Below are 19,069 nucleotides of genomic sequence, written 5' to 3' on the forward strand. Positions count from 1 at the left end.
CATTCCATGTATCAGGGCGATCGTTTGTATGAGGGTTGGTTGTACACATTGTAGTTCTCATATCTTGTATCAGCTTTCCCCTTCCACGTGACAACATGCCCCCCCCCCCCCAAAAAAAACACATGCAGTGAAGATCATTCAAGTCTTGCCCAGCGATGCATGCTCAACATTGTTTCCCCTCATATTTACCATTGCAGTGATGCATTGTTCTTGTCCGCATTGCAATTATTGATGCTAACCATTGTAGGCACTGAAAGACGTTGAATTTAGTCATGCCCTAATTTTGTCAGAAACTCAGCCTTATCTGCCATATGATTGCTTGTTCTCCATGTTGATATTTTATTCTTCTGCCTTTGTTGATTAAGTAGTGTGTGGTGTACTCAAGGAGGGTTTCAGGAGTCTACAGTTCATGACAGACTTGCCATGAGTAAGTGAACCGTTACATGAATAGTTGTCATAGAGGGTTTGAGACTAGAGAGGAGGTAGATGATTATTACTCCAAGTTCATAGTCAAAGAGAAGAGCAGGCATGGGGTAGACAAGGGGGCGCTGGTCATATCGAGTTAAGTAGGTTGAACGACTTCATAATATTCGCCCAATCTGTCATTGTTGTATGTTTGTTATCCTAATTGTGTATGATCATAAGTACAATGCGATGATAACAGTGGTAACCGGTAAACTCACCACATAGGGGGTGCATGGTAATCACAACAGGTCAAAAATGTGCAACCAACCACAACGATCTGCATCACCCAGGCCAAAATCCCGAAACGCGGGCAACCAAACACTGGGGAGCATTGATGCCCTCATGCAGACTGGAATTTCTGGATAACAAAACAAGTGGCAAAACATGACCCAGAGCCTGCATTCCCCGCCTGGCTTCGAGGGCCACGAGTGGAAGAGGCCAAAAACGGTGTGAGCAACCAAACACGTCCAATGATGATTATGACCATTCCCCTAGATTTTCCTTTACGGGCTCATGGCGGGCCCTAGAATATGCTTGGGGCGTCCAAATAGAACATGTGAAAAATATATATTACAGAGGCACGTCAATCTGTAAAAGAAACGTCGCTCCTGATCATCCATATCTGCATTTGTTACAGTACGTATATACTAGTAGTACTTCTCTCTGAAGGAGTCAATTTGTGGGTATCTGTCCTTGAACAGCGGGGTGCCTTCCTTGGGTTTTGACCAAGGGTACTTCATGGTTTTATCCCTTGGGAACTTTCTGAAATTGACGAACGGTGCCCACAGCATCAAACTGCACGAATAGATGCTGAATTCAGCTGATGATATCATCGAGGGTATAGAAGACTACTTAATTTCTAGTGATATATACTTCCCTTTCGAAAGAAAAATAAATAGGTGTACGTACTGTCGCACCAGATTCTCAACTGAACTAGCTAGGTGCCGCATAATACTGTACGCGCGATTACTTTTTGAAACAGGCTTTCGTCCCGTTTTATATATAAAGCAATAGTAAGTGTGATTACCTCGACAGTAGTATATCGAGCTTGCCTTGATTGTTTTTATTTATTTGTAAACGCACTAATTAAGCCGCAGCTAGCTGTTGAAAGGCACCGACTCACCCGGGGAAGAAGAGGTAAGTGAACATGAACTGCAGGTACGTCTCGACGAACTTGCGCTTGAACCACCTCAGCCTCATCCAGTTCATGATAATCGGCTGCACGCACGCCACACCGCCGGAACACAATCAGTTAACCACCCGTTACTCTTCCCCAAATCGGGTCAGAACAAGCAGCTAGCCTCACGTACGGGAGCAACGAAGAGGTAGACGAAGGCGATCGCGGCCACCGGCGGCAGGATCCCCAGGAGGTCGAGGTCCTCCTCCCCGCTCACCGTCGCCAGAGCAGCCGGGGCCTGCACCTGCACGCATGGACACGAAACACATACGAATTCGCCGCAGCGCGATCACTGATTAATATCCATATGCATGTATGTGATTCGTTCAAGATCAAATGAAATTTTAAAGGTGTCCGTCCATACTGCTGCCCAGACGGCGCCGCACTGCAACACGGAGGCCAGCTTCTGCAGCTGCGAGCTCTGGGCGGTAGGGGCAGGCTACGCAAGCAATCAAGAAAGAAGGCGGATCAGATGCCACAACTCGGAAATACATATGTGTGAAGCTGTGGTTAGCTGAGACCTTGTCATGGAGAAGGCAGAGGATCCTGGACTTGGAGATCGCCGGCTGTTGAAGAGACGAAGGGAAGGTCGCCTGCCGTCTGGCTTGAAGCAGGGAGGGACGCGGCGAGGACGCAGCCGGGAGGAGGCGCCATGAGGCGGTGGTCTCCATTGGTGGCAGGCAACAGCTTTGGACGGCAGGTGGCCGTGGCGCCTTATCTGGATGGGTAGGCGGGGGTGGCTAAGGACCGGCGTCCAACTGTCTGGCAGTGAAGGATTTGACGTGCCCGCACCGTTGGATGGGGATCCAGTGGACGCCACTCGGTGACGGATGCCTCGTTCGTCTATTTTACTTTGGAAAACAACATTGGGACAATCTTTGGAATTTGTGTCCTGTCGCCCTTCTATGACTGTCTATTGTTTACCTATAGTAATAACTAGCACATGCGTCGCAACATGAGATTTTTTTTTTTGCGAGAAGCAACAGGAGAGATAATTGATGTGTTCATCAAAAAGGTCTTCGCCGTAGTGGGGCGACAGAGCGAGAAGTTGCGGTCTTCTCGCTTGTTATGTTTGACCAGCGAGATCTTGATAGTGATAGGGTTGGTCGGCGTGGCGGCGACCACCAACTCGTACCTTTGTTTTCTCCAGGTTCGCCTCCGTGTCAAGGGATGGCTGCCTCCTCATTTGGTGGTTGCGCGGCGATCTTTGAAGCATGGTTGGTTCGAACTCTCTCCTACGACGGCGAAATTGGATGGGTTACTCCTTGCGGCGCACAAATCCAATTTCATTAGCCGAATCGGCGTATAACCAGGCAGTCTCTTCTTTACCAGAGTTTACTCTCTTTAATTAATTTTGCGCTCAAGTGCCCACAGTTTTTCTTAACTAGACCAAACCAGCATATTCTCTTTTATTGGCACGTGCCCACGATTTCTTTCGGTTATAGCCGGCCATCGCATTCTCTTTTATCATCAAATAGCGTGTGGGACGCACATTCGCGTCTGGGCAGGCACCAAAACGACCTGTATCTGCAAAGCGCGAGTAAAAATCCACAAAAGGATGAGTTGAAGGATCAAACTCACAACCTAAAAAACTCAACCACGTGTTGCTAAACACTCGAACAAACGGATCATTCTAACCAATGGCCAGCGCGAATGTTTAAGATCATACTACAGCGTCAGATTCGAAATACTTTTTGTTTTTTTTACTTTTGCTAAATATTCTTGGAAACGTGAACAATCTTGAAATACCTTTTTTTTTTAATTCCGTTCATTTTTGGGAAAGACGAACACAATTTGAAACGGGGAGATTTAATTCAGAAACATTTTTTGAAAACATGAACCCTTTATAAAACATGATTTTTTTTAATTTGTGAACCTCTTTTTAAAACGGGAACATGTTTTCGACATTCAGAACTATTTTAGAAAATGGTTTTTAAACACAAAAATTGTTTTAAATTTATGGGCATGTCACGGAAACAAGAATATTTTTAGAATTTGGAACATTTTCTAAAATGCAATTTTATTTTGAAACTGTCGAACAATTTTAGAAAGCACAAATATTTTTGGAAAAATGGAAACATTTTTAAAACTTTGAACACATTTTGGAACAAAACAAAAATTTAACCAATCATTTTTTAATATGGGAACAAAATTTTGGAACTCTGAAGATTTTTGAAAACCTTGATGTTTTTTATATTCTAAAGGTTTTTTTGAAAAAATTAAATTTACAAAAAAGTAAAAAATAATAATGAATTTGGAAGGGAAATAAGAAAAAAGAAACAGAAAAGAGAAAGAGAAAGGAACAGAAAAAAAAATAGAAACAGAACACGGAAAAAAAGAAAAACAGGCTGGCCCAGTCTTGGCCGCCTTGTGCGAAGCTCCAACTATTTGTCGTATCAGGAAGCAAATAGGATTTTCCAGCTACATGAGTAGGAAAATAAGTGGGCTAGCTTAGCATGGCTACAGCACGTGGGGCCCACATAACCAATTCTGAAAAAAAAACTTTTCTTCTTTTCTAGCATATGGACGTGCAAAAATTTAGTAACATCTCTGTTAGAAAAAAAATGTTTTTGACGATGAAAAGATTAAAAAATTGAAGAAACACACCTTACCTCATTAGCAGGTATAGATTTTTAGATACAAGATGTCTTATAAGTGTTTTTATTTAAATTGGATGTGTGGAATAACCATATAAGATTAGGGAAATGCTATAAATCACCCTGCGGATTGCAGGCTCGCGTCCGCTGCACGCCATGTGCTCTGTGGCCACCACCACTAGTTTCTACAACTGTCCCGTTGTTGCAATCTCTCTCTCTCTCTCTCGCAACAACGGCTTTGTTGTAGGATCTGGATTCTTGAGAGACGTCTCCCGAGCTCTCGTTGATTCCACTGTCTCCCCACGCTGCTCGGACTGCCTTAAGATCCCGTCGAGTCACCGCCTCCCTGTGCTGCTTCGACTACCACCACCGATTGTCGCCATCGGCGCTCGCCGGCGAGTTTTCTCTGGTGAGCTGCATGTTGTTGCAAGGTGTGCAACCAGAGAGACCGAGCTCCCTCGTCGAGCTATCGCCTACTTGTGTTGCTCCGTCCGTCTCCACCGGCGCTTAGAACCGGCAAGCATGCCGACAAGCTTCTCCAGCGAGCTTCTCCGCCGAGATGCACGCAACTACCACTAGAATAATCTCTGCAACATGTCCGTTGTTGCAAAATATTTTCTGTAACACGAGCTCTCATACAAAAATTACTGTAGAAAACGGTTAACAATGTATTCTGCAACACATCTTTTGTTGCAACTATTTTCTGCAACATTGCCTTTGTTGCAAAAATAGTTCAGAAGAAAGAAAAATGCTTTGAGATGATTGCAGCAAGCATCTTGTTGCAGAAGGCCTTCTGCAACACCACTCTTGTTGTAACGGGATAGCTGCTTACATGCATGGCTAATCAAACGGCCATTAGCATTTCCATCTAATGTTCAGCGAGGTGGCGGATCTTTTCTAATTATCAGTCGGCCCACGCGTAGGGTCGCCCATAAGTTTGTCGATTTTTTTCTATTTAACTCAAACTTAGATTATTTATAAAAGCTTGATCAAGAAAGCATTACCCTTGTTAGAAATATATACTAGGCCGCATGAACACGACATCCCCTAGTTTGTACTTTATTCGATGGAACTCCCTTCATGCCACATCCTTCCACCTCTGTGCACAGTCCTCTCTCTTCCACCATCAACTCACTTCCTCCTCTTGCACTTCTTCCACTCTTGCTTTGTCACTGTGCTAGATCTAGTTGTGTGCCATCGCTCGCAGGCCCTAGCATCAAGGCGAGGCCCAAATGATCAACGACCTAGGATGGTGGTGGTTGTTGATGTCTATTGGGTTGTTCTTATTTGGATAGGTGGGTTGACTATGGATCCGCGTCCAACTGTGCAGTAAAGGATTTGGTGTGCTTGTACCATTTGCTATGGGGATCAAGAGGATGGCATTATGTCTCTCATGTCTCCTCCGCCTATTAGACGTTGTAGCCAAGCAAAGCTAGAACAATCTTTTTTATGGTGGGAAGTCAGAACAATCTTTGGAACCAGGCACCGCTAGAAAAACATAGGGGTTGTTTCGAGGAAAGGTTTTCGTCGTTAGATTTTGTGGTTCTGCATCGCTAACCTTTCGGGCTCCTCGAGCGCCATGCGAAGCGCCGATGCATTTTCACGCTACCGTCGGCGGGCGTCCATCTCCACCGATGTGTTGGAGCTGCGAATTGCGTCATGGAGTGCCTCACCGTCGTTGGAGGCGAGCAGCAACGACTCCGATTCAGATCTGGAGGACTCGCAGCCGTAGCGGCTTTGATGCAACCTGCGCCGCCTTCTTCGTGGCGTGACAATAAGCGCCCCTCCGTCTCCACCTGTTGTTGTTGCGGCAGTGGGCTCGGCGGTGCGGGCACTAGCACCCAAAGTTAGAACATTATGGTAGAAAGTCAGAACAATCTTTGGAACCAAGCGCCGCTAGAAAAACATAGGGGTTGTTTAGAGGAAAGATTTTTGTTGATAGATTTTGTGGTTCTGCATCGCTAACCTTTCGGGCTCCTCGAGCGCCATGCGGAGCGCCGATGTATTTTCACGCTACCGACGGCGGGCATCCGTCTCCACCGATGTGTTGGAGCTGTGAATTGCATCATGGAGTGCCTCACCGTCGTTGGAGGCGAGTGGCAACGGCTCTGGTTAGATCTGGAGGACCCGCAGCCGTAGCGGCTTTGATGCAACCTGCGCCGCCTTCTTCATGGCTTGACAATAAGCGCCCCTCCGTCTTCATCTGCTGTCTGCGGTGGTGGGCTCGGCGATGCGGGCACTAGAACCCAGCGGCACCCAGGAGGAGCAGCTGCTAGCTGTGCCGGGTGTCGTTGAGCGCCCTGCCACCTTGTCGGGGAACGCAGACCGCGTAGGAAGGTGTCGGGGCGCCACGGAGTTGCAGTTGCCGACCTTGGCCACCGGCGATGTCGTGAGGAGGAGCTCCCGTCCAGGTCCGTCCACGTGCAACGAAGAGCAATGCGGAGCACGAGCTCCCCCTCGTCCGGCCCAGACGAGCTTGACGAGTCGGTAGCCGGCTTAGCCCAGTTAATATTGTTGGAGCCGCTCTCGGCTCCGCTTTCGGCCATGGCGGAGGGGACGGGAAAGATTGGGGAGAGGGAGAGGAGGAGAAGGGAGGGGAGCGGAGAGGGAGAGAGGACTTGAGCGAGTGGGGTTTGACTAGGGTTCGGACGACCGGCTGGGGGTTTTATGGGGACGATGGTGGGGACAATGTGGGCCATACTGGGCCGGTCCGACATGGCGGCGTTGTCCGCGTCCGGACCTCCCCATATTCGTCTCACATATGGATTGGGTATGGAGGTTGCCAGACAGCTCAGGCATTTGGGGTGCGTATGAGGAACCTAATTGGGTGGCTTTTTTCAGTCTAGACAGTGAGCAGTTTGTCGGGACGTTTGGGCTGGTTATGCAGCGTTGTAGATGCTACCGTCGGTTCAAATTATTTTTGCCTCGTTTTACTTGCCATGGTTCGGTTCAGCAAACGAGTAAGATCCAACCCTGGTAACGTTCGATAAAATGGATCATGGCTCATGTGAATTGAACAGGCTGACTAATCCTGGACAAAGGAAGAGGCATGAATCATGACGGGGGCTGGCAGCCCAGGCACAAATAGACCGGGGAAAAGAAGGAAGAAACTTTTGCCAAGTTGGTGTGTCAAACCACAGGCGTGGAGGTCATGTCAGAGGCTGCCGCTGCCGGTGTCGCTACAATTACCGATGGAAGGCGCTGCCGGCCATGATCCGTGCCCCGATTGACGGGTCCAGGCGGCCGGTGCGCAGGCGCGACGTGCTCTGGGGAGGGGACGAACACTTGAGCGGCATGATGATACTTCGAAGTCAATGGGTACTCCATTTCCGTCCTTCGATTCCCTCTTGTTTTGCTTTTTTTGCTTTTCGTCTACGGTAGAAATGACTAAATACGGATGTATATGGACGTATTTTAAAATATATATTTACTTATTTTACTTTATATGTAGTCAATATTGAAACTTTTAAAAAGACTTACATTTAGAAATGGAGGGAGTATACGAAATCCCTTTTGGAGCTCGGGCTCCAGCGAGGCCTCCAAGTGCAAATTTGAAATTTCACTAAAATTCATACTTTTACATTTCAGAAAATTCTAATTTTTTTTTACAGATTACAGATATATATGAAGGCATAACACACATGTGTGTAAATTTTCAGTTCAAAATACATTGAAATAAGGGTTGTGCAAAAAAGACAAATCTAGAGTTGTTTAACACATGATACTATTCATCCTCCCAGGTCATGAATTTGTCTTTTTTGTACAGGTCGCAACTGAAGATATTTCATCATGAATTTTTACACACATGTGAGTTACATCCTTACATACACGCATATTTATTTTCAGAATTTTTTGAACCATAGAAGTTTGAATTTGAATTTTTCAAAAATAAAGGCCTCCATGGAGTTCGGCCTCCAAAACACCTTTCTCGGGAGTATAAGTCTTCTTAGAGATTTCAATATAGACTACATACGAAGCAAAATAAGTGAAACTATACTCTAAACTATGTCTATATACATCCGTATGTAGTCCGTATTGAAATCTATAAAAAGACTTATATTTAGAAACGGAGGGAGTATTATAGTTCAAGACCTAAACCGAGACACGGACAATAATTCAAGGACCAAGCAGTGTCTTAACTCCACGAGTAAAATATTTACGGGGGATCGAACAAGCCTGATCAGATGTTTAGTTACAGTATGATCAGCATTGTTTATTTACTTACATGGTGGTGAGCTGAGTACAGCCTACAAATATTAGGCCCACAGCCCCTCCACCTAAATTCCAACGGTTCATGTAGATATTTGTCGCTGCAAAAACCTACAACGGGGCAGTATTAGCTGCCTAATTTGAGGAGCTGCTCAACTTTGCCGAGATATACTTCCTCAGGCCATCAACTAGTTGTCGGATCTCGTCTGCCAAAGACCATGTAGGGGCATTGAGGGCTCGTATCGAGTTCAAGCAAACAAGAAGGGTTCCTCCTTCATGAACAAGAACCTGCATTTTATTTTTATTTTATTTTTTGCTCAGGCACAGATCACATATCCGGTGGTAGCATTATTTCAAATGGAACTACCAAAGTTTCCAACAACACAAATTAAACCTACGGCCTAGTCTAGCTTTACTGATTTTCTTCACAGCATAACAACATTATCGATGATGCTCGTCCAAATTTATTTTTTTGTAGCGTTTCACTGTCAATATAAATTTCTTCAGCTTTTAGCTCTACAATTTTGATTCATCCTCTACCAATGTTAGGATATGGTCACTAGATCAATCAGTCGTCAAAATTCATTGAACCACAGGTGTATTAGCAAGGCAGCATACTGCATGGAGGAACAAACTCACCGTCAACCAAAGAGGAAGAAATCCCAAGACAGAAGAAAGCGCAGCAAGAAGGATACAAGTTAGGGCAAGCCCTACACTTTGCTTGACCTGTAAGGATGAACCTAAAGTGTAAGAACCAGTAACATTATATCTCAAGTTAATGTGTTTTGCAGTGATGCCCATAAGTGACAATACCAGTGAAGTTGTTTGACGAGCTTTAGCGATACAAAATGGCACCCCGCAGATATCATCCTGCTATAACAGAACATCTGCAGCAGCTACTGCTGTTGCACTGGCACGTTGAGCTAGAACGACACCGACAGTTGCAGCTGCAAGAGCTGGCGCGTCATTTATACCATCGCCGACCATTATTAAACTCCCACCTGGAAACAAATACGGACGAAATGTAACTTCCCTCACCAACAAGGGAGCAAAGTGAATCCCACAGCAATACTTTTGGATCTCTTTGTGTGTCTTGGGTGTGTGTGTTTTGCACTAGACCTTGTATGTGTGCTCTGGGCGGTTTGCTTTATTTATAAAGCGGGGCGAAAGCCTTTTTCGGTAACAAGGGAGCAAAGTGAATCCCACACACTGCTTACTAATCAAATTGGCTGGCAGAAGAGAAGCTCTAACGATGCATAATTGAAGAAGTGCACAATGTTTCAAAGATATATTAACAATTCAGTTATACACAACAAATGTTCTGTTATGGGCAGAAGATGCTGAGGTCGTAGCTGGTAGGTTTTACCTAACATCACAATAGTAGTAATCTGAAGTTCGAAGAACAGTTAGAATTATTGGATTGAATCATGGAGAGCCAGCACAATGGCAAACATTTGTAGAAAGCAACAGCTGTGATTAAATTATGGACAGATATATTGGCAATTAAATAACATATGAGAAAACTAAAAGAATCCGATATAATTGCAGAACTGAAATCTGGTAGTAATGGGATACTGAGCTTCGGTTCACAATAAAAGAAGATATGAACTACCTCGCCTTGAAACTGCCTTTACTTTATTCAGTTTGTCCTCTGGCTTCAAACAGCAGTGCACTTCATCAATACAAACAGCTTTAGCAACTCTCAGAGCACTTGATTCATGATCTCCAGTGAGCATCATGATGCGAAGTTTTGCTTTCTCTCTTAAGGTGGATATAACTTCACAGGCACCAGGACGGGGTTCATCCTCGAAGTGGAAAAGGGTCATCTGGAAAAAAATCAATCAGCGAATAAATAATGCGTTGGAGGGTAGTTCTTACATAACCTACATTTTATATGGTAATGACACATTTGAATGTATGTTGACAGAAGAAACTGGCAGAAATATGATACTAAGTGGTCAAGTGGAGCTTCTTGCCAATAAAGCAAGACTGCTGTTGAAACTGCAAGCATAGGTCCGGACTCTATTTTCCAAGTCAGGCCAAACGCAGTCACATTAGGATTAAAAATTTATCAGGGCCAAAGACCTAAAGAAGGTACCCCTCAGTTCACAAATATAAGATGTTCTAAGTTTTATTTGAATCAGATGTATATAGACACATTTTAGTGTGTTTGTTCACTCATTTCAGTCCGTATGTGGTCTATATTAAAATACCCAAAACATCTTATAATTGTGAACGGAAGGGTACAAAACAGACAGGCTATCCATAGCAGATGGACCAAATGTTTGGCCATCTGGGCAGCTTTTGTGGTTCAAGTGTCCAACCTGAATTGTGGGACATGAGTGATTTAATTACTGAGGCCACGAAAGGTCAACGAAACTAAATGGCCAGATAAGTAATCCCAATTTTATCTTAAATTAACTAAAAAAATCCCATCTCCACACAGTATACAACGGAATTAGCTGATTTAATTTCAGCTACATTTTCCATGAAATGTACCTTGAAAGCATGCCTGTACATACCACTGTATGTCTTAGGTTTCCTACTCCATGCACTAACAATATACTCAAACTTGTGTACACCACTACAGACTAGCAGTGCTTTTGTATATTTCAAACTTGATCTGATTTATGTTTTAGTTTTCACTTTGCTCTATTAGTTAATATAATATCAACTGAAGATGCAGCCTAAATGTCAGCAAACCAGCAAGCGACAAGCATAAGAGCATTCACACGTCACAAATTATTACTGAAGTAACAAAACTTATGAGCATGTGGAAGTCTGCAATATAATCCATTTTTAATTAAGACAGCTTATCAGCATTTGACAGCCTGGACTCCAATCCACCTTAGATTAATGATAAAGACAGAATTTATTTATAATTTCCCTAGTTATACATGAATGCTTCCATCAAACATGAAGAGAAATATCTGCGCAACAACATAAAAAGGATATCGAAATAAACGGGGAGAAGCATGCTGTGAAATGAGAAGGTTCTACTCTAATTTACCTCACCTTTTTATCCATTAATAGAGCAGCTTGGACAAATTCAGGACCATAAGCAGAACTTTTTATTGCCTCTTGTACCTGCTCACATTCACCATTTGATCTGTATAGCGAAGAAATATATTCCACAGAACCGATAGCGGCCGTAGAGAGTTTGTTTTCATTGTTTGTTGCCTGTAACACAGGTATATCAGAGACCAAGCTGAGAATTAAAGGTCCAAATCTTCCCAATACTCAAAACTGATTAAACAAAACAACTGCTAGTCTTCAATGCATCATTCAATGAAAACAGTCAGCTTCAAAGAGCATGAAGATAGGTGTGCTATATCTGGTTCTTTCTTAATCTCTTAATATTGTCAAAATTAACTTTCGAGCAAAGAAAACATATTTTACAATTGTTTTCCTTCTGTTTCTCGAATAATTGAGATGGAATAAACACGTAAGGATATAAAAACTAACCCTCGCTGTTCATTGTTTTTTATTTACTCCAGAACAGTAGGAGAGTTTCCTACTTCCATTTTATTAAAAAGTTATTTCTGTACAGAAATGAATTCCTGTTCATTGTTGAAATCAAATATACGAAATCCCATAGAACAACAGAAAATCTTTGCTTAATATATCTAATGATTCAAGATGACTTTGCTGGTTGAAATATATTGCGGATGTACACATTAGCTTTGTGATGCTTAAGGTAGCAAAAACTCCTCTACCAGGTAAGGACTCGAAGCTTTGTAGAACAACTTTTGGGAGGTCCTTGTCCTTCCCAACAGAGTGATGTAACACTGCCCTATGAATCATAAACTCAGTGTGTCAACTGCCTGGGATATATTATGTTAGATATGTATTACAGCTGCTTTTGGTATCCTTATACAACACATGTACTGTATATATTGGCCTTGAGCCCCTGGAATATACAAGTCAAGTTCCTCGCATGGTATGAGAGCATAGGGTTTAGGGTCTAGGTTGCTTTCTCTCCTCACAACCAATTTGTTATTCAGTCGACCTCGTTCTCAATTCATCATTCCTGTCAAGCTCCTCTCGATCCATCTTCAGCGTACCGCAACTTGAACAATCCATCCACCTCACCCAGCCGGAGTCGTTCCCATCCGCATCTCGAGCAAACATTGTATTTTATTAACTTTATGAGTAAATTCCCCTTTGTAACCCTAAGTGTCTAAATTTGACAGAAAGTAACATATTTTTACAACCTGACCATTGTGTTTTATTAGCCGGAGTCGTTCCCATCCGCATCCGCATCTGAGATAGAACGAGAAAAAGCAAATTTGATTAATGCTACTTCCGATCAAACGTCCTCCCTATTAACCTGAAAGTTCTTTTCAGATACAAGGAAATGATTCAGTTCTAGAGCCAAAGATCGTAGTTCTCGAACGAGCACTCGAAAAGATTCTGGAGGATCCTCACAATAGAATCTTTTCCTTCTTTTTTTTTGTCTAAATATTCAGTTAAGACCATTCCAAGGCTCCTTTTCGCCATGCATAAACTAAACCAACAACTAAGATAAGCACGAAAATCAAAGCTTCGATAAAAACGGATACACCCAATACGTCGAAACTCATTGCCCAAGGGTATAGAAAGACGGTTTCCACATCAAAAACAACAAAAACGAGCGCAAACATATAATAGCGTATTCGGAATTGTACCCAAGCCCCTCCCATGGGTTCTATACCCGATTCATAACTAGAAAGCTTCTCTGGTCCTTCACTAACCGGGGCTAAAAGTCCTGAAATCGAAAATGCCAAAATAGGAATAAGGCTTGCTATTATTAGAAATGTCCAAAAAATATCATATTCGTGAATAAGAAAAAGATCCAAATCTAAAATGCAAAGGTCGTCTTATTCAAAACCTCAATCATCACATCCCCTCTCTCCCACTTCACACCTCGGAATGCACTGTTCTTATAGAGAGAAAGGCGCTTTCCCATCTTCTTAACCTGAAATGAAGGGGTACCCCCGGGAAGAGATCCAGTGGAGACAGCTGGGCCTATAGCTCAGAGGATTAGAGCACGTGGCTACGAACCACGGTGTCGGGGGTTCGAATCCCTCCTCGCCCACAGCCTTCCAAAGGGGGAAGGGCCTTTACTTTCCCCCTGAGGGTAGGAAAATCATGATCGGTTGATAGTGGAAAAGTCGACAGATAAGTCACCCTTACTGTCCCTTTACAGAACCGTACATGAGATTTTCACCTCATACGGCTCCTCGGTCAATTCTTTCGAAGGGATCCTTTTCCTCGTTCGAGATGAGTCAGTGGAAAAAAGGAGAGAGAGGAAAGTGTTAAATGGAGAGAGTCGACTAATCAGAGACTTTTAGGATCTTCTTTACATCAGGTAAATCTGTCGGCCTTGTCCGTTTTTTTCTCACAAAAAATACAAGAAGTCGACTAGGCGGACTGGTCCGAGTGAAGAGAAAAAAAAGCCGTACGAAACTCAAAATATTTTCCGGAGATATTCATTTTCCTGAAGAGGCGGATCCACAGAACCGCTGTTAACCATTGGTCGTTGAGGAGGCGTATTCTCAAAGGACCCATATCTACTGCTGTGTTAATGGGGGCATGGTAGGCCTTGAACTTCTACTTTCGTTTAGAATTTAGGCATTATTTTTCCCCTTGCTTCCGAAAAAAGAGTCAAGAAACACTAATGGCAACCCTTCGAGTCGACGAAATTCATTACCTAATCATGAGGATCCTCCAGAATCTTTTCGAGTGCTCGTTCGAGAATTACGATCTTTGGCTCTAGAACTTAATCATTTTCTTGTATCTGAAAAGAACTTCCAGGTTAATAGGGAGGAAGTTTGATCGGAATAAATATAAATTCTTTTCTTATTTCTATTTTATGATTGACCAATATAAACATCAACAACTATCGGGACCGATGTTACGAGCTTCTGGAATACAATGGGATCTTCGTAAAGTAGATCCTTATGAGTCTTACAACCAATTTGATTGGAAAGTCCAATGGCAAAAAGAAGGGGATTCGTTAGCTCGCTATTTAGTACGAATTGGTGAAATGAGGGAATCTGGCGGACCTGCCGCGCAAGATCTTTGGTCTTCCCCTGGAACCGATGAAAAAAAGTGGATCGCTTCTTATGTACTCGCTCAGAATGATTCTTCTCTATCTATAGTTCATGGCCTATTAGAAGTAGAAGGTGCTCTGGTGCAATCCTTACCGACTGAAAAAGATTGCAGTCAGGTTGATAATAGTCGAGTGACATTACTTCGTCGGTTGACAAAATTGTTTGAAGCACGCACAGAACCGGAAGCGCCCCTTGTTTCAAAGAGAGGAGGACGGGTTATTCACATTTAATTTGATGGTCAGAGGCAAATTGAAAGCTAAGCAGTGGTAATTAAGACCCCCGGGGGAAAATAGGGATGTCTCCTACGTTACCCATAATATGTGGAAGTATCGACGTAATTTCATAGAGTCATTCGATCTAAATGCTACATGAAGAACATAAGCCAGATGACGGAACGCAGAGACCTAGGATGTAGAAGATCATAACATGAGCGATTCGGCAGATTTGGATTCCTTTCCTATGTATCCACTCATGTGGTACTTCATCATATGATTCATATAAGATCCATCTGTCTAGAGATCGTCATATACATCTAGAAAGCCGTATGCTTTGGACCTCTTTTTGCCTGGACTTCAAGCAGTTTAGCTTTAACCGTGTTAATGGTCTCACATTCTTGGCTTAACTTTTCGAGGAATCCTTCATCAGTGGTTGTGAATGACTGACTTTTTCAATCCTTTCGACCTTGGTTCCGTAGGAGCAAGTCAGAAAGGTTGAGAAATAGAACCATCTGATTTGATTCGTTCAATCTTCGCCTTGGAATAAAAAGAATTGATATTGGCGCGATCTAACCTATTATGGGGAATCGGTCCTGCACTTGTCCTACCATACCTTTTTCGTGTATACGAAATAGTGGACTTGACTAACTCAATTCTTAGGAAATCGCGAGCCCAAAAAGAAGGCAGCTACGTCTGAGCTAAACTTGGATATGGAAGTCTTCTTTCGTTTAGGGTGAAGTAAGACCAAGCTCATGAGCTTATCATCCGAATCAATATATCCAAAAGTTTTTATCTCCCCCACCTCCCGTCTTACTTTTTTATAGTATTCAAAATTATACTATAACGCTTGATATTTATTCTTTTTTTCTAATCAGAATTAGCAATTTTATTTACTCTGGGAATAAAAATGAAATTAGAAATGATAATGATTATGAAATAAAAAACTCATATCATAATTTTTTTTCATTATTGTGAATCCACTCCAATCGAATATTGAATAATCAAATTCTTCAATTCAAATTCAAAGTTTTCGAGATCTTTAAAAAAGTGGATTAAAGGGCTTTTTAAATTAGTGGTAGAGTAATCTCGTGCTAAGACGTAAGTCGTTGGTTCGAATCTGATAGAGTACTTTTCTACTAAATTGATTCACTTTTGTTCTTTGTTTTTGAAACTTTCTCTATATTTTTAGAGAATTTTATGACTTATTGCGGGATGGATGCATTTTTGGTCTGAACACTAAATGAAGCACGGAGAATTAATCTATAACGATCAACTAAAAAAATCCTAGATGAAAACATAACAGAAAAGTTGGAAAAACTCTTTGCTTTGGATCTATTTATACTTTTCGAGTATATTGACAATTCCAAAAAACTGCTCATACTATAATTATAGTATAATCATGAGCGGTTGTATATGGCCCTATCGTCTAGTGATGCCCCTATCGTCTAGTGCTTCAGGACATCTCTCTTTCAAGGAGGCAGCGGGGATTCGACTTCCCCTGGGGTAGGGAGTATTATGAAAGGAGGTTAATCATAGATTAGCAAAAACACTACTAATCCTTAACTTTTCGAGGAATCCTTCATCAGTGGTTGTGAATGACTGACTTTTTCAATCCTTTCAACCTTGGTTCCGTAGGAGCAAGTCAGAAAGGTTGAGAAATAGAACCATCTGATTTGATTCGTTCCCAATAGCCATGAGATGATCATCTTACAACCTCTTCTCAACTTGTTTCACTATAAATAAGATAATACAATAATAGTAAGAATATTTTCAACACAAAAGCTCTCTCAAACAAGAGAAAGAAACATATCTAGGCCTCCCAAAAGGTAACGGAGGCGTGCAAAGGTTTCCTCGGGCCAGACGGACATTGGTCCTCGAGTGCAAAGGCAGAAGGGAGCTTGACTGCAAGACTCACCCGTCGAGCAGAGACCGCAGCAGTTTCTACCCCTGCCAATAGTTTAGCACACTCTTTGTTGCTACTATGGGGGCCCAAAGCACAAGGAGATTTTACTCGTTGGTATGCTCTGTCATATCCCACGGGAGCTACCATATCGTGCCCTTTGCTGTTGCACCCAATCTTGTGGTAAGCGTCTCTTTTCATCGATAAAAATTACCGTATGGTAGCTTCCGTGGGATCGCCTTCCTTGAGGACGAAGATGGCAAAACGATATTGGCCTAGTGATGATGTGTCTTTTTGTTGCGTCCCGAAGCCTGGGACCCATATTATCTTCACTTGTCTCGATACCCGCTTTCGATGGAGTTTTGCCCATTAGGCTTTGGGACCTGAGTGACAGGCCCTAGACCTGGGCGAGTTTATAAAATCTCATGCCAATCGTATTAGTAGAAGGATATGTCTGTTTTATTTAGTGTTCAGGGCAATGACCTGAACCCTACTTAGTAATCTAAATACTCTTATATCTCTTTATGGAGAGGGCATTTCTGTAGATTTGATCAAGCTTGTTTTTTAACTTAGGACAATCATAAAACTCTAATTATTTTAGAACGAAAGAAGTAGAGTACTCCCTTTGTCCTAAAATTCTTGTCTTAGATTTGTATAAATACAGATGTATCAAGTCACGTTTTAATATTAGATACATCCGTATCTAAACAAATATAAGACAAGAATTTTGAAACGGAGGAAGTAGTTAGCAATAAATCAAAACTAACAGGTATTCTCGAGAGAATAACTGGAGTAACGAGCTGGCAGAGTGCATTACCCCGACAAGAGGGAAGGCGACGGCGATGAGCGCGGCCTGCAGACGCCCGACGGAGTTGAGCGGCGCCACGTGTGGGCAGGCGGCGGCGATCAGGAGGAGACCGAGGGAGATGCAGCAGGCCTGCAGGTGATCCCGCAGCGCGTCGGCGACGTCGGCCCACCCGATCGCCCTCGCCAACCGCATGACCGTCGCGCCCCCGCCTCCCCCATGCACGTTCGCCCCGTGGTGGCAATGGCAGTGCCCGTGCCCGTGCCCGTGGTGGTTGCTGTGGGCGCGGGGCGTGAAGGCCAGGGAGCGCCGTGCCCGCGGGAGTAGGACCCGAGACACGGATGCCAGGGGCAGCGGCTTGGATGGGAGATGGGGAGCGCAGCGGCGGCGGAGGTGCGCGAAGGGACGGGGCCTCGAGAGGCGGGCGGAGAGCTGGAGCCGCGGCGCGGCGGACGAGGGGGCTGAAGCCGCGAGGAACTGCATTGCGCGTGGCGTCGCGGAGCAGACGGCCGGGGATGGCGCCGGCAAGGCGGGCTGCGGCGGCCGTGGTGGTGGGCTCTCTCAGGAAGAGGACTGGTCCATGGCGCTTTTGTGCCGGGTCGTGTGGAGAGTGGGGAAGCTGCGAACAAGATGATCACGGCCCGGGATGGGGCTCATGGTGTCGTCACCGTGTTGATGTATGAATTGGACGGCTGTTTTTCCAAGCTGAAGTGGCAGCGAAACAGTATGTTGTGCAATGCTCCAAATCGCGTTGGCTAAGCTTGGCTATTTATCATTTGTTGGGAGGGGAAATGCCTCTTGGTTCTGTTGGGAGCGACTATTTTGTTACCTGGAATGGAATGTTTGGGTGGATGTTTCTGCTAGGCAAGATGATAAAGTAATTGGTGTTGCTTTCTGTTTGTGCTTAGCTCAGTATACTTTGCATATTTTGGCAAACATGAAGACATGATTCATCTCGTTGCTGTCATGACATTACCTGTGTACTGTACAAAAATCTTTTTTTAAAGAGTGTTTTGTACAGTGCGAGAGAAATGTCACGCCGGTGTATTGAAAATATTAATGCATGTCAATAAAAATTATATCGTTGGATTCGTATTTGAACATATTTTTCAATGATATAATTTTTGGTGACATGCATGAACATTTGGTTAGTTAAATTTATGGCAAAATTTGGCACGGAATACAATGAGGACTAATAAACCAGGACGGAAATAGTAACCGCTGGGTTTGGACGGTTTTCCGCGCGCGTCCCGCACGCCAGTCCAACGTGGTGGACGCACGTCTGGGCCTTCCCATATCCGCCTCAGATATGAGCTGGATATGAGGAGTGTCGGTCGATCGGTCCGGATATATAGGGCCGGTATGAGGGGTGTGGCTGGGTCGAGATTTTGTGACCGGAATGTCCGCACGAACATATAAAGGACATTTGAGGAGCCCGACTATAGATAATATAAAAGATTTTATATATATGCATATGAAATGGAGTATTGAGGATATTTGTATGTGATGCAGTGATTTATATGACTATGAAGTTGGGGTTGCACTGCTAGCCGTAGTCCTATTAGAATGCCAACAGTGCAGCCTTTTGCTGTCGGGCATAATTTAC

The 19,069-nt window shown here is 43.6% G+C and overlaps 2 protein-coding genes and 1 long non-coding RNA gene across 3 annotated transcripts; all 3 read right to left on the reverse strand.

Annotated features, from left to right (window-relative positions):
- Positions 1 to 915: 915 nt before the first annotated feature.
- On the reverse strand, positions 916 to 2,469 carry LOC123121673 (NAD(P)H-quinone oxidoreductase subunit L, chloroplastic). Its single transcript, XM_044541687.1, has 5 exons — positions 2,164 to 2,469; positions 2,007 to 2,081; positions 1,776 to 1,886; positions 1,589 to 1,683; positions 916 to 1,260 (listed from the first exon to the last, which is right to left on the reverse strand). The coding sequence occupies exons 1-5, from the start codon at positions 2,311 to 2,313 to the stop codon at positions 1,113 to 1,115; spliced, it is 579 nt and encodes a 192-aa protein (XP_044397622.1). The 5' UTR covers positions 2,314 to 2,469; the 3' UTR covers positions 916 to 1,112.
- A 6,561-nt stretch (positions 2,470 to 9,030) lies between these two features.
- Positions 9,031 to 10,270, reverse strand: LOC123121674 (uncharacterized). Its single transcript, XR_006459820.1, has 3 exons — positions 10,061 to 10,270; positions 9,262 to 9,449; positions 9,031 to 9,174 (listed from the first exon to the last, which is right to left on the reverse strand). It is a non-coding gene; the product is annotated as an uncharacterized lncRNA (long non-coding RNA).
- Positions 10,271 to 11,339: 1,069 nt separating this feature from the next.
- Positions 11,340 to 18,076, reverse strand: LOC123120598 (probable cadmium/zinc-transporting ATPase HMA1, chloroplastic). The gene is made up of 3 exons (XM_044540602.1): positions 17,476 to 18,076; positions 11,464 to 11,628; positions 11,340 to 11,378 (listed from the first exon to the last, which is right to left on the reverse strand). Exons 1-3 carry the CDS (start codon positions 17,944 to 17,946, stop codon positions 11,340 to 11,342), a joined length of 675 nt encoding a protein of 224 aa, XP_044396537.1. The 5' UTR covers positions 17,947 to 18,076.
- Positions 18,077 to 19,069: the final 993 nt, after the last annotated feature.

The sequence above is a fragment of the Triticum aestivum genome, chromosome 5D, assembly GCF_018294505.1.
Source record: "Triticum aestivum cultivar Chinese Spring chromosome 5D, IWGSC CS RefSeq v2.1, whole genome shotgun sequence".
NCBI classification, from domain to species: Eukaryota; Viridiplantae; Streptophyta; class Magnoliopsida; order Poales; family Poaceae; genus Triticum; species Triticum aestivum.